The sequence below is a fragment of the Thunnus maccoyii genome, chromosome 10 (assembly GCF_910596095.1).
Source record: "Thunnus maccoyii chromosome 10, fThuMac1.1, whole genome shotgun sequence".
NCBI lineage: Eukaryota > Metazoa > Chordata > Actinopteri > Scombriformes > Scombridae > Thunnus > Thunnus maccoyii.
The window spans coordinates 5,658,714-5,684,679 of record NC_056542.1 but is presented as its reverse complement, the minus strand read 5'-3'; the positions used below and the strand labels follow the sequence as shown (position 1 = coordinate 5,684,679).

The 25,966-nt window shown below is 41.0% G+C and overlaps 1 protein-coding gene across 8 annotated transcripts in view; it reads left to right on the top strand.

Annotated features, from left to right (window-relative positions):
• The first annotated feature begins 4,403 nt into the window (after positions 1–4,403).
• The window catches only part of cspg5a (chondroitin sulfate proteoglycan 5a), a 59,869-nt gene continuing 38,306 nt past the window's right edge, over positions 4,404–25,966 (top strand). For 3 of the 8 annotated variants that reach the window (XM_042423800.1, XM_042423793.1, XM_042423799.1), the window contains exons 1-2: positions 4,404–5,024; positions 5,111–5,172. In XM_042423800.1, the coding sequence (XP_042279734.1) occupies positions 4,960–5,024; positions 5,111–5,172 (127 nt within the window). In that variant the 5' untranslated portion in view covers positions 4,404–4,959. The remainder of the gene's footprint in view (positions 5,025–5,110; positions 5,173–25,966) is intronic. The other 5 variants (XM_042423798.1, XM_042423797.1, XM_042423794.1 and 2 more) reach the window with 2 other exon arrangements.

Here is a 25,966-nt window from a genome sequence, read left to right as displayed (position 1 = left end):
TACTCTGTATACAGACAGTTTAAACCTGCATTAATTCATTTTTTGGTCAGTTACGGAGCAACATTATCATTCATTTGGAGTCGTGTTTCTGTCCAACTGGTGAAGTCCAATATTCACTCTGTTTTTACTCCCTACCAACTCCTGAGGGAAATATCTGGCTCTTTAGCTGCTAAATGCTCCACTATGTTCACCAACTAGTCTACAGCTAGCTGTACCTGGAAAAAAAGCTGCCTGCTGCGGCTGAAAACAACACTATGAGAGCACTGAGGGTGAACCAAAACAGTAAAGTTGCAGCCAGACAGATAAACAATGAGCTGAAACTCTCTACAACGCTCTGTGAAGCCAAGGGGAGCTGCAGAGTCGCCTCTCGCATTACTTATCATCATTTCATATGTTGTTACAATGAAAAATAACAGGGAGTTTTTTTTACCGTTTCTAAAATCAAAAACACAAGAAAACATTGTGAAGAATGGATTAAACAGTGAGTTGTCTGCTCAAACGTTAGCATGCCTTGCTAACTAGTTTACAACATATATTACTTCTTAGACCAACAAGTGTATTCTTAGATACATTAGTTTGCAGTGTTGAAGATTGAAACATTAACTGTGTAAGGGTCTTGAATGCTACGTTTCCATGCAAATATAGCACACATTTTAACCAAATTTCCTTAAAATCTGCTAAAGAAAATTCAGTTATTGCGTGGTTCCATTCATTATGCGAATATTTGGAGTTGGATCATCGAGATAAACAGCTGGTAATGCTAGTTTCCCAGTCGTTCCCATTAATCCATTGCAGAAGAAGAGAGTGCAACAGGACAACGTAATTAAAAGAGCGCCAGTCAAACCTCAAAAGGTGAAAACTATAAAATGCGATGCGATTCATTTGAAGAGTGTTACAGTCATCATTACACCACACAGATCTGTGTCTTTTCAGCAGTGGCCATTAAAATCACATGCTTCAAGTACGTCGTGATTTATTTATAATTTATATAGTCGGTTTTAGGGGTGTCACAATTTCAATTCTAAATGGACCAAAATGAGCTTTTGATTTCAACCCTCAAAATCACAAGCAGGTTCGCCATTCTCCCAGTGTTTTCTTTCTCTCCATCCCCGCCTACTTGCGCACGCTGGGGAAGCTTGTCGCCTTCAGGCCCAGCGGGCAGCGTTATCTCCTCGGCCAGGAGGATGCTACTAGCCTCTTGGTCGTCCAGATCCTCCAGCTCTTCAACCTGCTCCCCCAGATCCTCCAGGCCTGGAGGAGTGTAAAAGTTGTCAGGGCATGAAACCAATGATCTGTTGATCTTTACAAATCAAATCGTGACCATAAAATCGAAAATTAAATCAAATCTTGGATTTGGAGCATCGTGACACCCCCGGTCTGTTTCTATTGCACTTTGTCCCACTTTGCTTTTATTGATATACCAACTTTTCCTTCTCAGCAAAGAAAAAAACTTTTTTGTTATATTTTGTAATTTTTTTGAATTTCTGGCTTTCCACTTGGACTCAAGGATGAACTGATTAGAATTTGGTGGTCAAAGGTCAAGGTCAATGTGACCTCACAAAACATGTTTTTGGCATTATGACAAAGTTTCACAGAAATGTCTAATAGAATAAAATGAAGTGATGACATTTTATATCCAAAGGGTCAAAGGTCAACTTCACTGTGACACAATATTCTGCAAAAAGACTTTTCTGGCCATCATGCGACGCCATAACTCACTATCTGACTCACATTTGGTCAGAAACTGAATTGATGACACTGATCTTGGCGCCCACCTTGACACTGTTGTGATTGTGCAGACATGGATGTAAACTGCAACTTGACTGTTTGGCGGAGGCACACAACCGCGAGGCAGTATTTCTAGTTTAAAAACGTGTCAACAGAAATGTATATGGCATATTATTTAGACCTAATGTATTTATTTGATAATAAAGTCATTTTATGTGTGTGTTGTGTAATATATAAGTCAAAAACTGGATCTGTTAACAAGGCAGAAAGAGGAAGATGAACATTTTTTTAGCAGCATTTTTGGGGAGGACATGTTGTTCATATTCTGCTCCCAAAACATTTCTCTATCACAGAGAGGGAACCATATTTTATTATATTTAAACGGAAGCCACCAAAATGTCCTCTTGACCTACTTTTCACAATTCACCGAACACGTTTTCTATTCCGCTAAGCATTTCTTATTTTATTTCTGCCGTTGCTGCTGCTCTCACATGCGCACACACACATAAACATTGCAGATACAGGTGCACACACACACACACACACACACACACACATATACATATATACACACTAAACGCCTCCTGTTGCCCTGCCCCTCACTCTTCCTTTATGTTTTTTGTGTGGAAGAATGCCCACAACCCCCACCACCATCATTACCCCCGGGGCCCTTGGGCATTCATCACCGTGTGCACCCCCCCACCCCCCACCTCCCCATTTACCCCTCTAACCCCCGCTTTCACCCAGACACCCCACGCTTCCCCTCCTCCTCCCCCTCTTTGTTTGCTTCTCTGTTTGCTTCTCTGTGTCTCTTATCTTATTAACCAAAGCTGGTTGTTTTGACGGCATCAAACACCACATTTATTTTTTTTTTACATAATCTCAAATAGTCTCGTACTCTCTGACACACATACACACACACACACACACACACACACATAGACACACACTGAGTGATGAAGGGAAGTTAAGCTCCTTCAACATAGACCGATCTCCCATGGGAAACAAAAGAAGTGGCTAGAGTGTGAGCGCTCCCATTGAGATCCAACACTCTCAGTTGAATCGCAAAAAACTTCGGGAAAAGGAGGAAGGGAAGGGAGGAGGAGTGAAAAAGTTTTGGGAAATGAAGAGAAGAGTTGAGGAAAAGTGTCAGGAAATGTAGGAGGAGGAGTAAGAGGAAGTCTTATGATACAGACAGTGGATGGAGGAAGAGGAGAAAAGTGTGTACAGGAATGGTGGAAAGGTGGAACAGTTTTAGGAAAAAGAAAGGATGGATGGAAGAGCAGACGAAGGGGATGAGAGAGGGAAAGGAAGGGAATGGAAAATCATCAGCTATGTTGTGGAGGAGAGTGCGGAACATTTTTTGAAAAGAAAAGTGGAAAAGGAGGTAAAATATCTTGGAGGATGAAGAAAGTGAATTTTAGAAAAGGAAAGGATGGGAATAGAGGAGGGGTTGAGTGAGGGAGGAGGTAGGAAAGATGGAAGAGTAGATGGAGTGGATGAGAAAAGGAAAGGAGGAGTAAAAGGTGCTGAGGGTTTAGACAAAATGTTTTCTGGAAGGAAAAGGTCATCGAGGACAAAGAAGAGGAGGAGAAATGTCTCTAGAAAAGAGAGAGGGGGACAAAAATCTAAGGAATCTTTAGAAAGGTGCAAGGGTGAGGACAGGACATTTTTCTTGAAGGAAAAAAAAGAGGAAACGGAGGTTAAAAAAAGGTCTTGGAAAATGATGAGGAAAGTGAAAAAGAAGAGGACAAGAATGTATCCAGAAATGCGGGAAGAAGACAAAAAGTCTACAGAAGAAAAGAGATGTGGACAACTTTAAAGGACAAAAAAGTAGGGAAAAGTTTCAGGAAAGGAAAGGATGGAGGTGGATGTGTCTCGGTAAGAAAAGGGGAAAAGGAGGTCAAAAAGAATCGCAAGATGGAGGAAAAAATGAGGAAATGTCTGGAAAAGAGGGAGGAAGAAGGTGAAATGTTGACGGATTAAAAGGTTGGATAAAGTTTCTGGAAAAGGACAGGATGGAGAGAGAAGGAGAGAAGGGAAGGAGGAGGTAGACAAGGAACAGGTTTAAGGAGAGGACTGAGAGGGAGGAAGAGGAGCAGGAAGGGAGAAATATGTGAGATGATAAAAGGAAGGGAAATATATTTGGAAAGGTGCAGGGGTGATGACAAAATGTTATCTTGAAGGAAAAAAAGAGGGAAATTAGGTTAAAAAGGATGAAGAGACAAAAAGTCTGAGGAAGACAGAAAAGGTTGAAGTCTTGGAGGGTGAAAAAAGGTTTTAGGAAAGGGAAGGATGGAGAGAGAGGAGGAGAAAAGGAAGGGAAACATCTCCGTAAAGATACAAAAGGAGGTCTTGCAAGCTAGAGAAGAAAGTGAGGAGGAAGATGTCTCCGGAAAACAGGGAGGAGAACAAAAAGTTTGAGGAAGAGAAGTGTGGATGCTTTGAAGGGCATAAAAGTAGAGGGAAGTTTTAGGAAAGGGGAAGGATGGAGGGAGGAGGAGGAGGAGGAGGAAAGCCTCTTGGGAAAAAGGAGGGAGGGAGGAGGGATGAAAAGGAGGGGGAGGAGGAAGAGGGGGGCATCAACAATCCCCCCCCCCCCCCCCCCCCCCCCCCCCCCCCCCCCCCCCTGCCCCCCCTCCTCCCCTGATGATGAGAAGGCTGTCGAGCGCGCTGCACTCCGCCGTGCGTTTGTTCCCCTCTCTCAGCCGCCACGAAGTGCCCCAAAGCACCGATCCGTACCGAGCCAAACCAAGCCAAGCCGAGCCACGGCGTGCGTCTGCGCCCCCATACACGCCCCCCTCCTCCTCCTCCTCCACCAACACCACCGCCGCCGCCGCCGCCGCCACCACCACTACCACTACTACCCTCTCCATCTCCGACCGCTCTACTGTGGCAATGGAGCCGTAACCAACCTCACTGTGCTGAACTGAACCGAGCGTGTGAAACAGCAACGGATCCGAGGAGACAGCTGAGACCAAGCGGCTATGGAGGAGAAGCGCAGGGAGGCTGGAGTCTAGACTGCAACGCAAATCAACACACACACACTTGTCCGGATTACTTTTTTGTTTTTTTTTGGTTTGTTTTTGTGCAACATTTTTTTTGAACTACAAAACCAACAATTAGAGCAGGGATATTTTTTTTTCTTCTTCTTCTTGTATTTTATCTGATCATCTTAGTCTATCATTGCACAGCGAGGATGCAGGGGAAGGAGACGAGCTTTTGCACGGGATGCTGGAGACTAACGCTGCTGTCGTGCGTCCTGGCTCTGCACTTGATCCCGCTGTCTGTCCACGGTAAGAAACTGCCCTCTAAATGTGCACTTTAATCATGCAAAAAACGTCCAGATTTGTCACTTCATATATTTTTTTTGCTGCTGCAGCATGATCCTCTCTGTGGATTCAGGGTACCTAAACACACTCCCACAGGGCAGTCAGAAAGGAGGTCAGTGAGGCTCGGATTGTAGGTTAGGAAGCCCTGCACTTCACACTCAACCGGTATTAAAAGCTTATTGTTTTGGTTTTTTTTTCATGCTGGGCACAATATTGATCTTGACATTTTACAGTCACTGCAAACTGAAAATGAAATTTGGAGAACATGTCCCTAAAAACGTGTGTAATACACATGTTTAATCGATACTAGAGCAAAATATCGAATTAATATCATACTGTAAGAATATCATTTTCGAATTTATATCGGTGTCTTAGAGACATAAAAAATGTCACTAAAGGCTCATTATTGAACATTGTGTCCCTGTAGGATTATCATAGAGATGCCATAGGAGACATGCATTGCATAAAATCAAAATTAGGTCACAATAAAGACACTAGTAGACAATCTAGAGACACTGGAGGAGGTAATGAGGTCAATTTTAACCCACATAGGGGAGACATGTAGACACCACAAGACAGGATAAGAAATATAGGGCGAAATCTTGGATAAAACATCACATTGTAACGCTATTTAATATGATTGGAATATCATTATTTAAATGAATATTTAAAAAGCTCACTCTCAGCTTAATGTTGCAGAGATTTATAGTCTTTATGTAGCGTGGAGGGGTTAAAAAAATACCATTTAACTCACTCCAGACATTGAATGAATACGGATATTACAGTGGCATTTTAAGAGGCAAATCACAAAAACAAAAGCAGGTCACTAACATAACACCTGGAGTATTGCAGGCGCGCTGTAAACCACTGCAGGAATATTATTGGGGAAATTACAGAGATTTGTGACAGTGACAGCGTCCAGCCGATGCAGTAACCCCGGATCCCTGGAGGCGCACTGGCACTACAGCGACACAAAGGCGAGGATTAGGGCCGAGGGGACCTGATGAATAATTCATGAAGGGATCTGGACGGACATTCTGATACACAGAGAGGGGAGAAGAAAAAAAAAACACGGGAGTAAACAAAAAAAAAAAGACATGGAGGACTGTCTCTCTCTTTTCTCTTTGTCTGAGATTCATTGCGCACGGCGGGCTACATTACTGTCAGATTAATAATGCAGGAGCGTGCGCGAGATGAAATCAGTCTGGCGTTATAATCTAATATAATCTGGCTGATTCGTTTCACTGCACTGGATGAAATTCATGGAGTGTGATTATAAGGTGAAGTGTGTGTGTGTGTGTTTTATTTGGAGCACAACAATAAATGGAAGCTTTCTAAAGAGGGGGGGGGGGGGGGGGGGGGGGGGGGGGGGGGGGGGGGGGTTAAAAAAACTCACAATAGTGGAACATCCAAGAGCAATGTTCCCTGTCAGCTGCACATCTGAGCCAAATCTAATGATTTAACACATTGACTAACTATGTCCTTTCAGTTGTCTGCCTTTGCTCCAGTTTTCCTCACAAATTCAATGGATGTGAAGATTTTTTTTCTTCTCTTTTTTGTAAGTGGCAGGTGTATTTTGATGTAATTTCCCCCAGTTATGCAGCCATAATGCCTTACAGGAACGTAAGATGTGAAAGCATGAACAAAGCTTGTCCATGCAGTGTAATGCACATGAATATAAGGACATTGTGTGGAACATTTTGGCCTTTGCTTCCTTAGTAAGTATTGTTTGTGTATTCAAAGCCTGATATCTTATTCCTCTGTGCCGTAGACCTCCGTTGTTGTCCAAAAACGATTAAAAACATGTCAGTGAGTCATACTGTTGCACTGTGTGACATGTTCCTTCACCACAATAATTACAGACACATTAGTTTATGTAGAAATCGCTCCAAAGACTAACAACGGCAATCAAGAGGTTGTGAAATGTAGCACAGCAAGCTTTCTGTAAATGGAACCACGCATGCGCTGTGGCATCTGTCGTACACAGAACTACTCTCCGGAGACTGAAAACATGATCGCTGTTATTACTGTTTGGAGCCGTTTCTAAGCAAACTAACATGCCCATACTTTTCCATGATATAAGGATCATGTCACATGCAACAGTGTGGTTCATTGACATGTTCTTAATAGATTTTAGGAACAAAAATGCAGGTTCAGAGCACAGAAGAATAAGATGTATCAGGCTTTGGATACACACACACTACTTGTAAGAAGATCAGTTCATTGTTGGTTTGGCTCTGCACATTTGTTGACGATAAGAAAAACATAGAAAATCACCAGCCAAATCCTTTAAAGGCTTAGTTTGAGATTGTGGAAAATATGTTTACTTGCTTGCTCGGATGAGAAGATTGATACCGCTCTCGTGTCTGAGATTGGAATCGATCTTCTCATCTGACTCTCAGCAAAATTATGTGAACTATTTCTTAAAGGTTGTCAGTTGAAAGTCAAGTGGATATTTAACAAAAAGAGGTTGGCAGATCGAGTGCAGACGCCTTAAAACAACCTTGGGCTAACCCTCCTCCTCCTCCTCCTCCTCCTACCCACACACACACACACACACACACACACACACACACACACACACATCTTCTCGCTTCACCGGTGAAGTATGGAGGCGGCAGCTTGCCCCACATCTGTGAATGATGCGTAGACGAGCAGAGCCGCCTGCCCTCAACTGACAACCAGCCGACCAGAATACCGTCAGTCACTTCCTGTCGGCTTTCTCCTCCAGTGGCCATTTGCAATCCCTGTTTTTTTTTTTCATGTTAAATACAGATGATGTGCCGCCATCCCTCCCCTTCCCCTTCCCTTTCCCTCCCTTCCCCCCACGCACGGTTAAGGTGGTGGATGTTGGAGTAACGGTGTCCGACGTCGGTTTCTGCACGGCCTCTCCTTTCATCTCCCTCCTCCTCTTCTCCATCTCTTTTCTCCTCTGGCCTGCTGACACATATCTGCTTGCTGACAGATTATCTTTGATGTGCAGTGGGTTAATCTTCGAGCCAAATCCTCCCTCCATGACTCCAATAACGCTACACAGCCTTTTTTTTAATAGCAGTAAGCAAGAAAAACACACACACACTAAAAAAAAAATTAACAATCATAAAATGTACATGGGTTGTTGGTGAACAATGGCTCTCCCTTCCTCTCTCACCTGCCTCCTCTTCTCGGTGTCCATGGAAACCACACACATCCATTGACACCGGCTGGCAGAACAATGTGTTCGTATCGCCGTCGTAATGTGTTCCCACTTTAAATTTCATTAAGCTAAAAATGTCGGTTGGATTTTGGCACGTGCTGAAATTTTAAGCCCGGTGGCTCTCTGCCTGCCTATCCATCAGTGTGTGTGTGTGTGTGTGTGTGTGTGTGTGTGTGTGTGTATCCAGAGCCACTGGCATTGGGTGTAGTCCATCATTACCAGCTCTAATTTGTAGATGATATCATTATTTGCACTGGTGTATTCATTATTTCTGCATACTGATTTCATGAGCCGCGTACTGTGTTTGATTTTCAGCAGATGTACACGTTCTGCTGTCGGCAGTGCAAACATCAATGTTTTTGTGACTCAAATTTGAGGAGGAAGCCGCAGCAGTTTTAGTGTAAATTGGTCTTCAAAGTCGTGTGTCACCTCGGCGGATCTCGCGCAGTTTGCCTTGATATTATTCTGGGAACAGTCGTGTTCAGAGCCGGCGTTGATAGTCATGATTTCTTAAAATCTTGCTCGAAACGTTCAAGACGAAGTAGAAGAAGTGACGTTACTTTATATATATATATATATATATATGTAGCTCTTCATAGTCTGTGAGGTGTCTGATGTTTTTGACATGAGTGACGGACACTCACAGCAGCCGGGATGGCGGGCGACGGTTCATCAAATCACTGCAAAAGCACACATGTCAAAGTACGGAAGCCGTAATGAGCCCGGTTAGGAAAGTAATTAGCAGTAACATGCAATCATGTTAGCAGAGTGACAGCAAAAGGAAAGGACTGCAGTGATTCTTGAATCATTAGTTTCAGCTTGTCATCATTTTCTTGTGTGATGTGACACCCAGAGTCCCCTTTTTTTCACTTTTCTGTGTACGTACGTCAGTGTGTCTTGAATGTGCTTCAGACTCTCTTTTACTGCTGTGGCCACTGAAAGACTGAATCTCTTAATGTAATACAGAGACTTGCACACTTGCACTTTATCTTGCATTTATTTATCATTACTTTTAATCTTATCTTTCCATATTTTTTATGTACTGAATGGTAGTAGTGTTTCTATTTTTGCCTTGATGTGATGCTGGGTTTTAATTCTTTTTTTATAGCTATATTTATTTTTACTTAATAAGAAAATGTTTTTTTTCTTCATTGCGTTTTATGTCCTTGACTGTTGATGATTGCTGCTCATTGACATTGGTGTATTCCTGCAGAAACAGCCCTGTATTCATATATACTATACGTCTGATGCCAGTGTTCAGTACCAAAGCAGGAAGTGTGTCCTGTACGTTACGTAGTGAGGAGGAAGTAAGGATGTGGAAGTCGGAGTGGTGAATGGACATGTATATATAACACTTCACTTCACATTGTGGACTTGCAATTAACATTTGCTTTTTTATTAACTGAACCTCGATCTTTCCCAAATCTGAACCACATTGTAGCTGCTCACAGATGCACCTGCACAGATATTGTAGAATACAGGAATTTAAAACAAACGTTATCACTGAACATAATCCAGAGTTTTGCAGAATTGCTCGATATCGATGCTCTTGTTTGGCAATAGGGTTGGAAAAAACATGCTGGTAATTGAGAATTAATAGATTAGATTAGATTAATGGATCTAATCTAATTAATAGATTAGATTAATGAATTAGTAAATTTACAGACAACTAATTGTAATAATAAGTTATTGTAATAATCAGTGAATTTAAGTCATTTTTTGGGTAAAATATTTACAGATTCAACTGTGTAAAATGACCTTTGGGTTTTTGATCATTAGTCAGACAAAACAAGCAATTTGTCATTATTTTTGACACTTAATAGACTAAACTATAGATCAAACAATAAATCAAGTGTAAAGAGTTGCAGAGTTTTTTGTGGTTCAACGTGTTTTGGATTAAACCACTAAAAGCTTTAGTTACTACATGACAGATGGAGATTATTTTCTCCCCTAAAACTTTTCTCGTAGCACTAAATTGGGATTGTTGGTGGCTGTTATGAGCCTCATCCCAGATAAATCTGTTTGTTGTGAAGTTAAGTGATCCTAATTTCATTTGTAATATCCTCCCACCTGGATCTGCCCGCAGGCCGACGTTAGCGTACATAGGCGGCCACAGGCTTGACCCGACCAGCTGCTGGATTCTCTCTGTGTGTTTGTTTGTAATTTTAGCCTCTTCTAAGGTGCAAATGTCCTCATACAACATGTAACTACATTTTGTAAATCGAGCATAAAATCTGAAACACTGGTTATGTGTTGGAGGCGAAAATTATGTGAGATTTAAGTCTGTTTTTCACATTTTCTAATGTGTGATAACAGCATGTAACGATCATGATTTAATAACAGGGAAAGGTTAGTTAAACAGTTACATTTACACAAATAAAACAGTTTGGATTCAACTCAAACAGCTAGAATTTTGTTGACATTTTGGATAGAAGTTAAAAAAAACCTCAGTTAAATATGAAAACTTCACTCATAGTAGATATCAGTGAAAATGTCTCATTATTACATCAAAACAAGTGTTGTTCTTAATCGTCTCTGACAACAGAGACAGAAAACCTGCAATTAAATGTAACTTTCTCTGGATTTTTGTTCCTTAACTTTACCTCTTAATTTAAAGTTTCTAATAGACACGTACTAATATAGAGAGATACTTTATTTATCATGAGGGTAATTTCTAGGAGACAGCGTCACCAGTTAGCATCTTCAGGTCTCTAAAAACCAGGATTGGGGCTAATCCAGGTGTAAACACCACAATACAAGTTTCATACATGCAGACATACAAACAAGATAAACCAATAATCCATCACAGCCAGGGTACTAGTGTGCAGTCATGTGATCATGTTAAACATATTACATACAGAAAATACTGCTGAATGAACAGAGAGCACTTCAACAATTAATCAATCAATGGAAAATGAATGAAATAATCAGTCATTTGGTTCCAGCATCTCAAATGTGACAATTTTCTGTTTTTCTTTGTCATATATGACAATGAACTGAATATCTTAAGGTTTTGGGCTGTTAATCAGACAAAACAAGCTAATTGAAAACATTGCCAGTGCAATTTTGTGACTATTTTTTTAACATTTCCAAGAGTAAACGATTAATTGAGAAAATAATTAACAGATTATTTGATAATGAAAATAATCGTTAGTTGCAGCCCTGCACTGCACCCTGCAATAATTGTTATCCTTGTAAGTTTTAGCATGAAAATCTTTAAGATTTCTGCAGTGGCACAACCTGAAATGACAAATATCATACAAAAATAGTAGTTAAATCAGTAAAATCTTAAACGTAGTCTGGGTAAGTGTTTCTTTGTGCTGGAGTTTCTCCTCCATGTCGTCGTCCTTGTCAGCATCCAGGTGTTTTTTTTTTTTTTTTTGCTGCATTCCTGACTCTCAGGTGTGGCAGTAGTTCAGGGTGTCATTGCCGCTGTCCTTGGCTTCGGTCTGTCCAGAAGTTTTGACTGCAGGTGTGAGAAGGTCGTCCGACAAAGTTTCATGAACATCCGGACGGTGACGAGCTGCTTCTGTTCCTCCTGGTCAAAGACGAAACAATTAGGATATGTGTGCTTTTTTAAGCCGTGCTGAGTTGGCGTTGTTCTCAAACTCTGGGTGCCCTTCAACAGTAATTTACATGTTTGTGTGTGTGTGTGTGTTCATGTACCGTAGGCGGTGTGTGTGTGTGTGTGTGTGTGTGAGAGAGAGAGAGAGAGACAAGGGGTGAAAAAATGAAGTAAAATGGAAAAAGTGCACATTTTTTTGCTTATATGTAGGCTGGCACCTGTCTCTCTCTCTCTCTGTGTATGTATGTGTGCTACAGTACGTCTGCTTTCAACTGTGCCTTAAAATGTGTGTGTGTGCATCTCTGTGTGTGGTGGTGTGTTATGTAGGTGCTAGACTGTGTGTGTGTGTGTGTGTCCTTGGTGAAGCGAGTCATCGAGTTCATGCTCGTGCACGAGCTCTCCTCGTCTAGCAGTGAACGCTCCTCGTTCCTCATCTGCTGTCCTCTGCTGTAGACTGTCATATTAGCATTCAGCCGTGTGTTCCCACCCCTGTGTGAACACACACACACACACACGCACACACACGTGTTCACAAACACATACACCTGTCATGCCAACAAACCAGGTTCAGCAGATGCTGTTTATGTCACAGTTTATGTTCAGACTGGCGTAATAAAATAGAATCGTCCCACCAATTAAGACAATTAGAGCTGAAAGATTAGTCAATTAATCAAAAGTGTTTTTTTTAGCAAAATTTCAAAAGATTCGCTGGTTCAAGCTTCTCAGATGTGATCATTTTCTGCTTTTCTATGATAATACAGTCAACTGGCTGTTGGTGGACAAGTAAATTAATAATTGGGCTTCAGGAAATCATGATGAGCACTGTTATCTGTTATAGACTTAACGATTAATCAAGACAATAATCATCAGATTAATCGATAATGAGAATGATTGTTAGTTGCAATATGTGCAAAAGTTGATACAGTTTATCCAGAAATGTGCAGATAGCAGAAAGGTTTGTGCTGGTTAAGAATGTAACATTTGAAAATGTGCTAAAACACAATGTTAACATGTTAAAAACGATAAAGAACAGTGAGCGTTTCCCAACCTGAATCGAGTGGTTATTTTAATCTAAACCATCCTTCTCTAACCGAGTCCTTTTTTTGCACCTAAAGGCATCGGTACGCTCCAGCTCGAGTGCTTCTTGGATTGTCGAACAGAACTATAACTTTACGAAACAGACCATCTGACATTCATGTCTTTCAGGAAGGGTTGCCAGAAAGCGTGCGGCGTTTCCTCCGTAGTTTAAACATTCATCATGTCGACAGGTTTTCTCCACCTTCGAGCGCGTCTGTTGGGAAGAGCTATAAACCTTAAACCTAAAAAAAAAACCTTAACTACAGCAGAAAACTTGTTGTTTTTGTTTTAACAGTGATTTTGTACTGGCGTCGTCTCCATGATGGTGGCGTCAGATAAGAGAATGTTTATACGTGACGCTCTGGAGTGCAGTTACAAATGACGTATCTTGTTTAATTTGAATGACTTGTTGTATACAAGGCTTATCTTTTATGAAGATTTTTTGCAGATTCCACCAATTTTTGCTGGAAAAAACCCAGATTTTTTCTTAAAAGGGCAGAATGATTCAAACCGGGAGGATCCTGATCACAGTTCAAAACGTCTTCTAATAATTTAACTATACTGCACATAATTTCACTAAACATTTAAAAAAAATCAGGATGTTAGAAGGGAGATTAGAGGATTTTGTCTGTGTAAGAGTGGAAAAGTTAAGTGCACGGCCCTGCATACACACACACACACACGTACATGCTTACACACTTAAATCTTAATTGACTGACCGTTCGAAATCAGGCCACATGGGAGGAGAAAACAGGCCGTGTAAGTGGAGATGCTTGAATGCACACATACAGTATGCATGCACTCACATCTACACACACACACACACACACACACACACACCTGTCCATTTTAATTCGGTTAAACCGCTTTAACATCAAGATGTGAAGAGGCAGAGGGATATGTGTGTGTGTGTGTAGAGATGGAAATCTTGTATGCATGGCCTCATACATGTGCATGCATGCACACGTGTCCACACTCACTCCGTCACACTCACACACACACACACACACACACACACAGTATCATATTCTTCATCTTCATAAAACCCCCAGTTCCTCAAAGATAAACACATTATTATTAGCTATGTGCCTCTGTGTGTGTGTGCGCGCGTGTGTTTGTTTAACGCGTGCGGATGCGGATCTCGCCGGGTTGCGCAGCGCCGCATCGACTCTAAGCGAGGCCGAGAGCGTTTCCATGGCAACACGTCCTCCCTCCTCCATCCTCCTCCGCCACCTGTGGAGTCAGAAATGAAATGGGATTTATGCGATGGAAGGAGATGATGGAAAGGAGAAACAGAGACGGAGGGGATCGGAGACAGAGAGGAAAAAAGAAAGAAAGGATTTGAGAAATGAAAAAGATTTATTTGACGAGGATGAGCGAGCGAGGGGGGGGGAGAAAGAGGGAACAAAACGGTGACATTTATGAGACGAGGAGGAGGAGATGAAGTGGTGATGAGGAGATGGCGAGAGAAGGAGGAAAGATGAGTGAAAGAAGGAGAGAGAGTGAGGAAGAGAAAGACGGTGTCAAATCGATGCCGAGGTTTTCAATTAGAGCCGATTGCAGACCTGTGCATTTCCTCTTTATATCGATATTAATGAGCAGCGTTGGGTAAAGATAAAAAAGCCTCATGTCTTATTCATTAGAGTGAGCGAGTGAGTGAGTGTGGGAACGAGAGATGAGGAGAGGAATGTGTGTGTGTGTGTGTGTGTGTGTGAGGTATTTGAAGCTGAAATCAATGAGAATGAGTTAAAGAGGCTCTCACTCACTCTTCACTTCGCTCACGCTTCGTCTCCATCCCACAGCGGTATGTGGTCCGCTCTCTACGGCCATTTTCATGACATTAATAAGATGATTTCTCCTGTGTGTTAAATGTTCTCACACGACTCGAAAAATACAGAAACCAGTCGCAATCAAGAGAAAAACCAGAGCTGAACCAGAGCTGACCACAGCTGCCTCATTTTCTCATTTTTTGGACCAGATGAGCCCAAAAATTTTAGCTGAATTTCCAGGAAATCTGCAAAAGAAAAAAAAGAAAAATGAATTAATTTTAAAAAATGAATGTGTGTTTCCATTCACTGCAATGCAAATTTTAGGAGCTGTGATGTCGAGATGAACAGCTGGTAGCACTAATTTTCCAGTCGAGCCGTTAAACCAAGATGATGTAATTAAAAGAGGATGGAAAAATGACAGTTATGTTTGTTTCATGTATTCATTCTAGGAGCGTCTGAATAGTCACATACTTCCTGTACATCATGATTTATTCGCCAAGTCTGCTTCCATTGCACTTTGTCGCCTTTTGCTTTTATCGACTCACCAATTTTTTCCACTTCAGCCAAGCGTAAAAACACTTTGGGGATGTTTGGGAGATTATTTCAAATGTTTCCATTCAGGTTTTTTAATGCGCAAATTAAAAAATGTGAACAAAAACAGGTGGACGGTGCTACTGTTACACCAACGCATCAGTTTATGACCACTTAAGTGTTTTTTCAGTCCCTGTTTTTGCCACAAACAACCAATAGTTCACTAGTTCACAAGAATTGTTGTTTGACCAAATCTAAAGGAACGAGAAGCGATGAATCGTACAAACGGGGATAAAGGTGCAGACTCTCGTACCGTGTCTCGTACTCGTATCTCGTCGTTTCTACTTGTTTTCATCTCTGACCTTTCTCTCTCACACCTGGCAAGGCAGCAAAGCACTTTACAACCAATACGTGATTTAAGACTGGCCTTTACTTTGCCTTTTTTTCTTGGACAAATAAGTGACTACAAGGAAAATGTTGCATCTTGCACTTGCAGAACAAACCTGACATTAAGACATTAGTTTCAGTCAAACTTGTTTATAAAGAGCTGCTTTTTAAATAGTGGAAATGGAAACAAAACACTTGAACCACTATTTAAATGCTATATATTTCAATACATTTACCATTAATGGGATATGATATGTAATTAGAGACAATAAAGCTGATTTATGGTGATTACTCCACCAACCTCTTCAAGACTGAACCTCCTGATTGTTCCTACAGGAGACTGTAATCTTTTATTTTTTGCTTTTTCTCCCGACGACCCGCCATCTGAACCTTTTCACCTTTCCATCCAGTCTGGGTCAGCAAACAGGCCGGCGGGCCTTAACTGTCAAAACCAGTCAGGTTCCTCTTTACAGCCTGTCACAGCCAATCAGAGTCCTCCGGGTCTGTGGGTGGTCGAGAGGCTTCCCCTCTTCAAACTGATCTGGGTTAAACAAAAGGCGAAGCCTGAGGGTCGGCGGCTCGCCAGCACAGGCCAACAGCACTTGGCGTTGAGGCGCCATCACCCCCAAACAATCACTGTGACACAAACACACACAAATAGACATAGACACACACACACACACAACTCCTCTCATTATGACCATCCACACCCTTCACCAGAGGAGCTGGAAGCCACCCCAATTACCAGTGGGTTATACTGGCAGAGAGACAACTCACACACACACACACACACACACACACACACACATGCACGCACACTAAAACTCACACACACACACAAATTCACAGACATGCGGTGTGAGGACTCTTCTTATGTAATACTGTTTGATTATCAAATCTAAAGTGGGAACAGACAAAGACTCTTTTATTCCGACACTTTTGTCTCATTTGGTCCATTCTGTCCTGGACCCTGACTGAGTCTGAAACCCTGAACCAACTCGTCCTGACTTGACCCGAGCCGGACCTCGGTCCTGCCAGCTGACGTCTAGTCTGCCAGTTCTCTGCTTCTAATTGGGAAAAAGACACTGGTTATTGTTGGTTTAGCTAGGCTTGCACATTTAAAGTCCTAATTGCTGCAAAGAAACCTCCATCTTACCAAATAATTTGGTCTTCCATTGAGTCCTAGATTGTTATTTTCTTTAAGGGCGTTTCCAAACCTGCATTGTTTAGTCCAATTGAATCAGACTCTGGTTGGTTTTCCCCTTTCGTACAGTTTGTTTGGGTTGATCTGAACACAGCAATCGTACTCAAGTATGACAACAACCGCACGGAGACCCTTTAGAGGAGGTGATCTCGGTCCAGTCACAAACTAATTTGGTCCGTTTGTCGTGGGAACGAGAACCGACCTCGATCAACCCGACTATTAAAGAGTATTCTGCAAGTTTGAGCTAAATGGCAAATGGCAACTGTGGGTTTGAAAATAACCTAAAATAGTCAAAGAAGCTTCATGTTGGGTGAGATTAATTCAGCCCAAACAAAATACTGAAATGTAAATACAATTTTCAACCATCAGCAGCGCTTTAGAAGTGTGGTTCACCAATAAAATGTTGCTAAAATTGAAGTTAAGTGTAGTTTTTAACCCAAAGCTGCTCTAATAGCCTCTCTCGCTGCCACACAGCGGTATCCTCCACTCATGTTTCACCCTCTCACAGTGCTTTTTGCTGTGTTTTAACCACCTGGTACAATTAACAAAGGACCTGAATTGGATCAGGCTTTTTTATAGTCGATACTGATCCACTACCAAAACCAGTTTTAAGTGAGTCTACAGGCCTTTCTGCAAACCTAGATCTTAAGACAAAGCTGGGAACTTTTCAAAATGTGGAAACCAGTCATGCTTTATGTGCTGCAAAAGAAGTTTATTTTCATTATTTCAATTAATGAAGCGATCATTTGGTCTATAAAATATCAGATTATAGTGAAAAATGCTTCCCTGCCTGCCTAAAATATTCAGTTTATTATCAAATATGATGAAGAAAAGCATCAAATCCTTTCATTTTAGAAGCTGGAACCAGCAGTTGTTTTGCAATGTCTAAAACAATTAATCGATAATGTGACACTCAACTTTACGGTGCCAGTGTGATGCTGTGTTCAGTTGTCCGTCAATAAATCTGTCAATAAATCTGTCAATAAATCTGTCTCAAGTCAGTCTTGGATCTCTGCTGTTGAAACCGAGCACGACAGGAAATTCCTTCATTCAGCGACTGTGTAATTTCCATGCACTCTTTGCATTTATTGACACACTCACACACACACACACACTCACAAACACAGCTGTTTTTTTACAGCTCACAGGTGTACGATACGCGACGTAATATTCAAAAAGCCCACAGATTGTATTCGGACAAAATGGTACTAATGTTACAGTCCCTTTCCTGTTTTTGTTCCCGATGCTTTTATCTGTTCTCCAACATTGTAGTGTCGGTTGTAACCAGCAGTAAATCTTTCTGCAAAACAAGCCATCTGTGATGATTAAGTTTCATAACCCGTGGGACCTTGAATTTTTATGAAACCCTACTGTACAGTATAATTTCAAAAACACGGGGGCTTCAATGAGATGGAAAGCACGAGTCTTTGTTAATTACTTTAACCAATCTGAATTGGACAAATAGATTTTCCCAATGAAAAGCCCCATTTTTTCCTTTGAATGTTTACTGAAAGTGAGCTCTGTCATAACTGAAATCATGACTCAGTGGGTCTCTTATGGTCACATTAATTGTTCTCATGTGTAACATTAGAAAATCCGTGGAGGGTTTAGTAATCGTGTTATGCTAGTGATTCATCTCCTGTTCTGTTAATCGAACCAAGACAGATGATTTCATTTTAGAAGTCCAAAAAAATGTAGCTCACTTTGATGCAGTTTTGTGCATTTATTTGGAATGACTTGTCAAGATGTTGACATATTAAGTCAAAATTAATAAGACTTATTAAGATTTTGTGTACCGGTATGATGCTGCCACGCTGCTCCTAAATCAGCTGTCTGTCAAATGGTTCCCCCTCGTTAATCCAATTAGGTTAACAAGGTGCTGAAAGGGAGACAACTCCACTTAATTGGCGCTCAGTCCAGAGATGCACAGAGAGGATCTCTGGCAGACTGACACCACTCAGGTCTCCTACTGCAGACTGTATGTGTGTGTGTGTGTGTGTGTACCTGTCCATGTACATACAGTATGTGTACATACATGTCCAGTTTTATTACTGTTTTACCAGTAAAGCCAATACAGTGAAAGGCATCTGCAACTCATATCAAATAAATTGCAAAGCTTACTTTTTATTTGCTGCTGATGTGTGACTTTGGGAATGTTGGGTTATTAACGGTGTGAAGTAACCTCTGAAAAATAACCCAGATGAAAATCCAGGTTGAGCGCAAGATACAAATTAGATACAGATTAGTGGGATACGTTCAACATGTTTCGCATCTGGAGTCATTATATTATTTGCCAAATGATGAAGACTGAGGAAACGATTAGCTAATGTGTGCTAAATGTGATGTCCTATTGCAAATTACAAAAATATGTGTTTTAAAAATGTTTTGTTTCTGTTGTTGTTTGGACATTTTAAGAAAGCCAGAGGGACCACAGCGTAATGTTGAAACTAGAATGGAAGTTTATGTATTTATACATCTGTTTTTTTATACATTTAAACATTGTTATTGCAATGAAACATTATAATCTGTGTAGGGCATCAAGCTGAAGCCACTTTGCTGCCCCTGTTTATGCTTTTAAATCTGTGTTAAAACAGCCAAACTAATAAGTTGTTAAAACTGAATAAGGAAAAAAAAACAATAAAACAGACTGTGTACATCTGTATACTGTACGTATGTGTGTATGCATTTTAAATGAGCATGTATACGTAAGGCTAACGTTAGCTACTTTAGCTAGATTGTGCTAACAGGACATCGTAATCAATTAACATTAAATTTGCCATATATTGTGACAATAGTCTGACTCAGTGTGAGTCCCGTAGATGGGTAGAGCAGCAGTAGGGATGGGAATCGAGAACCAGTTCCAGTTGAGAACTGGTTTCAAATTGTCCGATCCATTGGAATCGTATGCCTCTGAGCATCAGTTCCTTTTATCGATGCCTGCATGTTTTTCTGACGTTTGTGCATTGCAAAACAATGACGTCAAACTCATGCGTCTACACTGCTAGAAACTTGCAACAGGAAGGAGTCATGGCGGTAGGACCGAGATAGCAAATAAAACATACTCAAAATAACCAAGAAAACCCGGTGTTGACCCGGTATTGTGAGTGGGCCGGGCTGCAGGGAGAGCTGCTGTTCTGTCGGTCTGGTGCTGGAGCTAACGAAGCTAACTAAAGAGCAGTGGACCCTCAGCTGTTACCAACCAGGGCTAACGGGCTAGCTAACAGGCCGCTGGCTCACCACACTGCAGTGCAGAACAGTAATACTGAGGGAACTTGGGGTTGATCTCCAAGCAATCCCTTCACTGAGTAGAATCACTTCCTCCAGCCCGCTGCAGCTGCTCTGTTTCTACACTGTGTTCAGACTCAGAGATAATAAAACAGCTGAAAACCTGTGTAGGCCTACGTTTTTTCCACACAGAAAATTGACCAGGGATCAATAAGGGAATTTATAAAGAATCGGGCCGATAAGTAGAATTGACAATGGCGTTGTTATTAATAAAATCTTATCAGTTCCCATCCCTAGGTGAGCAAATTGTCAATCATAGCCATCAATCAACAGCCACACGGCAGACATCAAAGCTTCAAATCTTATTAACGGAGCAATAATTTCCCAAACGACCACCAACAACCTTATTAGAGGGCCTGAATTTATTGATTAAGAGCATAATGACTCAGAAAAAATGGCTGACTTAGTATTTCCAGACAGAAGTTGATGCTTTTTGAAGGGGAGTTAGTTGGAGCATCTAGTGGCCGTCAGTGGCATTGCACTTTAAAGTACTTCCACACTGGCCTCAAGCCGTGGTAGTTGCCTCTTGATTGGAACATGCTAGCACGCTCAAAGCAGCTCAAGAGTTTTTGTAAGCATTGCCTCTTGGACCAGCATCATTCTGCGATAGCTGTGTGAGATTTGAGGCCGCTGAGAGAAGACAGTACAGTGTTGATTGAAAAGCTCTGCAGAGTGTTTTCTCCTTGACTACAGACAGACGGGCAGAGTGGGAGTAAAAGTCCAAGAGTCTTTGACACACCATGAAAGCATCTCACATCCACTCGCTCTGTCTTTGTCACCATCTCCCTCCATCTCTCACTACGTCGCCTCGTCCTCCTCCCTCGGTTTGTCGTTCCGGCTTTTTTCTCTTTCTTCTCTCTTGTCACGTCGTGTCATTTCTTTATGTCCCTCGTTACCATCTCTCCTCATCATCTCGTCACTCCCTCTGTTTGCGCAGCAGCCATTACTGTCTGTTTTCCAGACTGCACAGTGTGTGTGTGTTTATTCATCGGGTTTTTTCTTGCAGCAGTAGACGTTGGTCTTGTTGAAGGCTGACTGCTCTTCCCAGGAGATTCATCCAAACACAGCGCTCATCTGGACAAACTGTCACTTAATGAGTGTATTGCTGTCAGGTGTGTGTGTGTGGTAAAAGCAAAAGAAGATGAGTATGATTGTTTTTATGTGTGCATAAGAGAGCCAGACATTTATACTCTTTTTTATTCCTGGTGAGCATCAAGCGTTTAGTGTGTAAAATGCTTTTATGCAGTTATAGTAAAGCCTATTCCTTTATGTGTGTGTGTGTGTGTGTCAGCGTGGTTTTGGCATATTATCCCAGTCTGTTCAGTTGATGTGTTAAACAGCAGTGGATTGTGGGACTGCTGGAGGGATTAGCCCCAGAACGACCCCGACTTGAAAGAAGCAGCTCGCTGCTGCTGCGCCAGAAAACAAAACTTTCAACAAACTGGAGCCCTCCACCTGTCAGATGCCTCGTGGCTGAAGTAAAAAGCCTCATGCTTAATGATGACAGGAGGGTTTAGATGAGATCACAACAAGCATTGCACACGTGTACTCGTTTATTCTGTTAAAGTATATCTAATGATTGGTTTTAGTCAGGAAAGGTCATGTAATCACACACATTTACACAATTCAACAGCAGCTGGTAGTGAGATACAGAAGCAGAAATGTATCATTATATAAATTGTCATCACATTTAAAACCAGAACTCATTTTGTTAAAAGCTGATGAAATATCTGTGTCGATGTGGTCTCTCTGTGTCAGTTTATTACAATATTTGATTCGGAAATTTGAGTTTTGCACAGCGCTTCTTGCTGGAACTTGAGTTTCTTGGCTCATATTTTATTGGCAAACATCAGGTTTTGATGTCATTTTAGATGCCTTATGTCTTTTGAATAATCGTACTGGGAATAATCCATCAAATAACAAGTAGAGAAACCCAGTTTGTGTTTTGACTTACTCAACTGGAAAAAATCTCAGTCTGTTGCTCCTCAAACTATTGTTATCATCACTCCCAGTTCAAGCCTGTCTCCTAGAAATTATGCATAAATACACTGTGAAACAAACGTAACTCCACCTAAATTAGGGAATGTTGTTTATGAACATGTTTACCAAGTCACAAAATGTTCATATGGCAACTATCTTTTTTATTGTATTGTTTAAGTGCTCACAGCACTTGGTTCAGGTTATGGAAAGATCGTGGTTTAATACTGATAAAGTCAAAAGTGACTTGAAGGACGAGGTTATTAACATTTAAACAGTTTTTCCTTGACTTTTCACCAAAGTCCTTTTGTCGCCTGTACCTAAACACACGCAGGAATCAGGATGCAAACTACGATCTCAGGGGTCAAACTCCTTTGTTTTGTCCAGTACGTCCACTACCCACCTCGACCTCCTCCCTACGACCTGCACGAACAACCTGCTCTCCTAGAAATCACGTTCATATATACAGTATTACTTAACTGTAACAGCAAATAAGTTTTGGAGGTAATGTAATGGTGCCCAAATTCTGTTTTTTATCAATATGATTAGAAAATGTTGTTAGCATATTAGTTAAAATATTTGGCAAGTCTCAAAAATATTAATACTGCACCCATATTTCATTTTTTCTGCCAAAATATCCAATCTTGCAGTACAGCATCGGCTTGTGCCAACAAGCCTGCAGCATTATTCAACTTTTTATGGTTGTGTTTAGGCTCTCACAGTTCTTGGCTGAGGTTTGGGAAAGGTTGTAGTCTTAGTTTTATACAAAGAAGGTCAACAGTGACTTGAAGCAGAAGACACAACTTGATTATTAACATTTAACAGAGACCGTAGTCTTTCACTAACCTTAACCAAAGTGCCTTTATTGCCTAAACATAAACCCACATGGGACTCAGGGTGTAAACTTCGGTCTCTGATGTCAACGTCCTGCCTTTTACGCCCCCGACACCAAGTAAGATATCAACATAACTTCCAGCTCTCCCTCTGACCAAAGAAATTCTAGTGAACTGCTTGACTCACAGAAAAATCTGTGAAAAGGAGTGAAATTCTTTCCCCAGTTTGTTTGTTTGTCTTTAGATGACTGCAGTGACGCTGATTAATTCCCACCAGCATTGAGATGTCATGAGATCTGACTGTTTTCTAGTAAGAACTAATGTCTCACAGCTCAGTTTCTATATAAAGTTGTTGTTAGTTGGCAAAAGAAATCTCACAATTAGATTTTTCCCCTTTTGTTCAAAGGTTTTGTAGATTTTTTTCTTGTCTTTTTTTAAAGAACTGGCTGTTTTGAACTGCTGCTGTCATGTTTAGTTTACTATAAAGCTGACTTGATGTGACTTAAATGATTAAAGGTCAGGCATGTGATCTGTGGACTGTATAAAGACATTTTGTGAAATATAGGAGATCAGAGGCAGATTGTGGACAGTATACTCTGCTGTATTAGTTTCCTCCTTGTTTTTCTGCAGTTTTCAAGTGTTTTCAAGTTATTAGATTGTGTATCTGAGGGTGTGAGCCTTTTTTGGGTGTTTGTCCCAACACAGCATTACATCATCTGACTTGGGTGGAGATCATAATAAGTAAACTATTTTCCATGTAAATGGAGCCTCACTGAGCGTCGAGGAGATATTTAGAGATGAGCAGATTAAAAACGGAGAGGATCTCGATCTGAGCTTAACTTCTGTTAGAAAAGATCCTCGCAGATATCCTCGCATATGCCATTTGGTAGAGGCTGTTAACCAAAGCTCCTTACCAGACCAAGAGTGCACGCATTTATTCACTGTGAGTGTGCACTCTTGGTGGGAACAGAAACCATAACCTCTGTGACATTGATGTATATGGTCTGAGACTCTTTTCAAGAGTGCAAATGATGGTGATGATGATGATTAAGGCACTGGCTGGTGCTATATTTATCTTTTTTCATTATTAAAGATCAGTAGATAACTTTTTTCTGCAGATAATTGTGTCATGAAGAAGAACCTTTTAACCTTCTCCTTCTAGTGCTTATTAAAAACAGTTCCTGAATAATATTATCTAAGATATAAAATGTCTGAGACTAGAAAGACCATAAAAAAAAAAGATTTGTTGGTGAGTGAAGTTCAGGTGTTCACTGTGTGGGGCGTCTAATGCATCCTGGGAATTGTAGGAAATCAGCAACTGGAGTAGAGCTAGATTTCCTATATTAAGCCGGGCAGACACTTTGTGTTTTTATTGTACTGCGCATTGTGTTTACTCACACTGCATGTTTTAATCAGCCTTTCTGTGCGGCCAGAACCTGTGACTTTTATGTTCACACCCTGCAGGTTTTATTGAGTGACAATCCCCCGTAAAGTTTATTCAAACAAGATGACTGCATCCTCAAAAATGCTGTTAAAAAGACACAAGGGCAGCGTCGCTTTTTGCACTTGTACTAGAAAGGTGGAAAGTAGGAAGAAATAAAGTAAAACGTGGAGCCGCAGATGGCTGGAAGACAAAATGATCCGTCTGTTCTGCAGCGAAGTTCAGTTTTATATCACAGCAGTCTCAGTCAAGGCTACGGTTGCAGCCACAACATGTACCGGCCATTACTCCAATAATGTAAAAACAAGCTCACTACAGTTTGAAACACATCTTTTGACAGCAGCCACGTTGGGAAATTGGATAGTGGAGCTGCTCAAACTGCAGACAGCGGTCCAAAAATTTCCCAACCTGCCAGAAATCCACCTCGAAACTGCACGTCAAACACCAACTGATCTGATCTGTAGCCACAGCCTGATATGCTGTATACTTATCACTCTGTGCTGTAAAAACTCCACTGAAAAACACATGAAAGAGCCAAACTGTTGCATCAGTGTTGTTATTCCTTCACTGTGATCAAGATGGATTGTGTAGTTTATTTCCTGTCAACCATTCAGACTAACGAAGCAGTTTAAACAGTAGCGTCTGTCTGACAGTGTTGTCTGTCTGACAGGAAGCAATCGACGATGCAGTCATGGAGTTTTATAGAGAAAAACACACTTGCTGTGTTGATCACAATGCAGGAAACAAATCGACCGACTGTTAGCTCGGTAATCAGACTGAAGTGGTTGGTTTTCATTGTCACAAATGCTATTATTGGCCATTATGGATACTAATAATGGTGGGATGAAGATGATGATGGGATTATTATTATTAAACAATACTATATTAATATTGCACTATATTATTATATAGATTATTATTGGTAGGATGAGATTGGTGGTGATAATGATATGATGATTACTATTATGTTTAAAAGTTATTACACTGATGATCTCTAATAGTACGATGATGTTGATTTTCATACAGATGATTATTACTATTACACATATTAATAGGATGATGACAATGATATTGATGGGATTTAACCCCCGTTGATGTGAGGCTTCCCTATTTGCTACATTTTCAAGTACTTCTGTATTATGAAGTGCCGAGTCGGATACGTCGGCGCTCAGAGTTTGCTCATCGTAATTACAATTCAGAAGTTGGCGTGAACATCGAGCTCTTTAGGTGTGTCGATTTCATCCGCTCTTGTCGTCATGTTTGTGGCGATTTTGTGGCAATGCTATTTGTGTGGCTCTGTCACAGGAGTAAGTCACACCCACAAAGCTCTAATTGTTTTCCATCCAGGGGAAACATCTGTCAGTGAACACGAAACCAGACCTATTTAAATCGCTAATATAAAGGAATCAGAGGTCTTGAACCAGATTGGATTTTTGTGGCATGCAGGCTGCTGACAAAACATGATGAAACTTGAAGGATAGATACATTGGTGGATTAAATTAAAGATAATGAAAAGACTGTGAAGAACATGTCAGTTTAATTTGTTTACAGGAGATAAAAACACTAGTGTTATCAGAGTTTACTTCAGCTCAGTTTCATAGCTCCCTCAGAAAGATGGTTATTGTTTTTAGCTGTCACTCA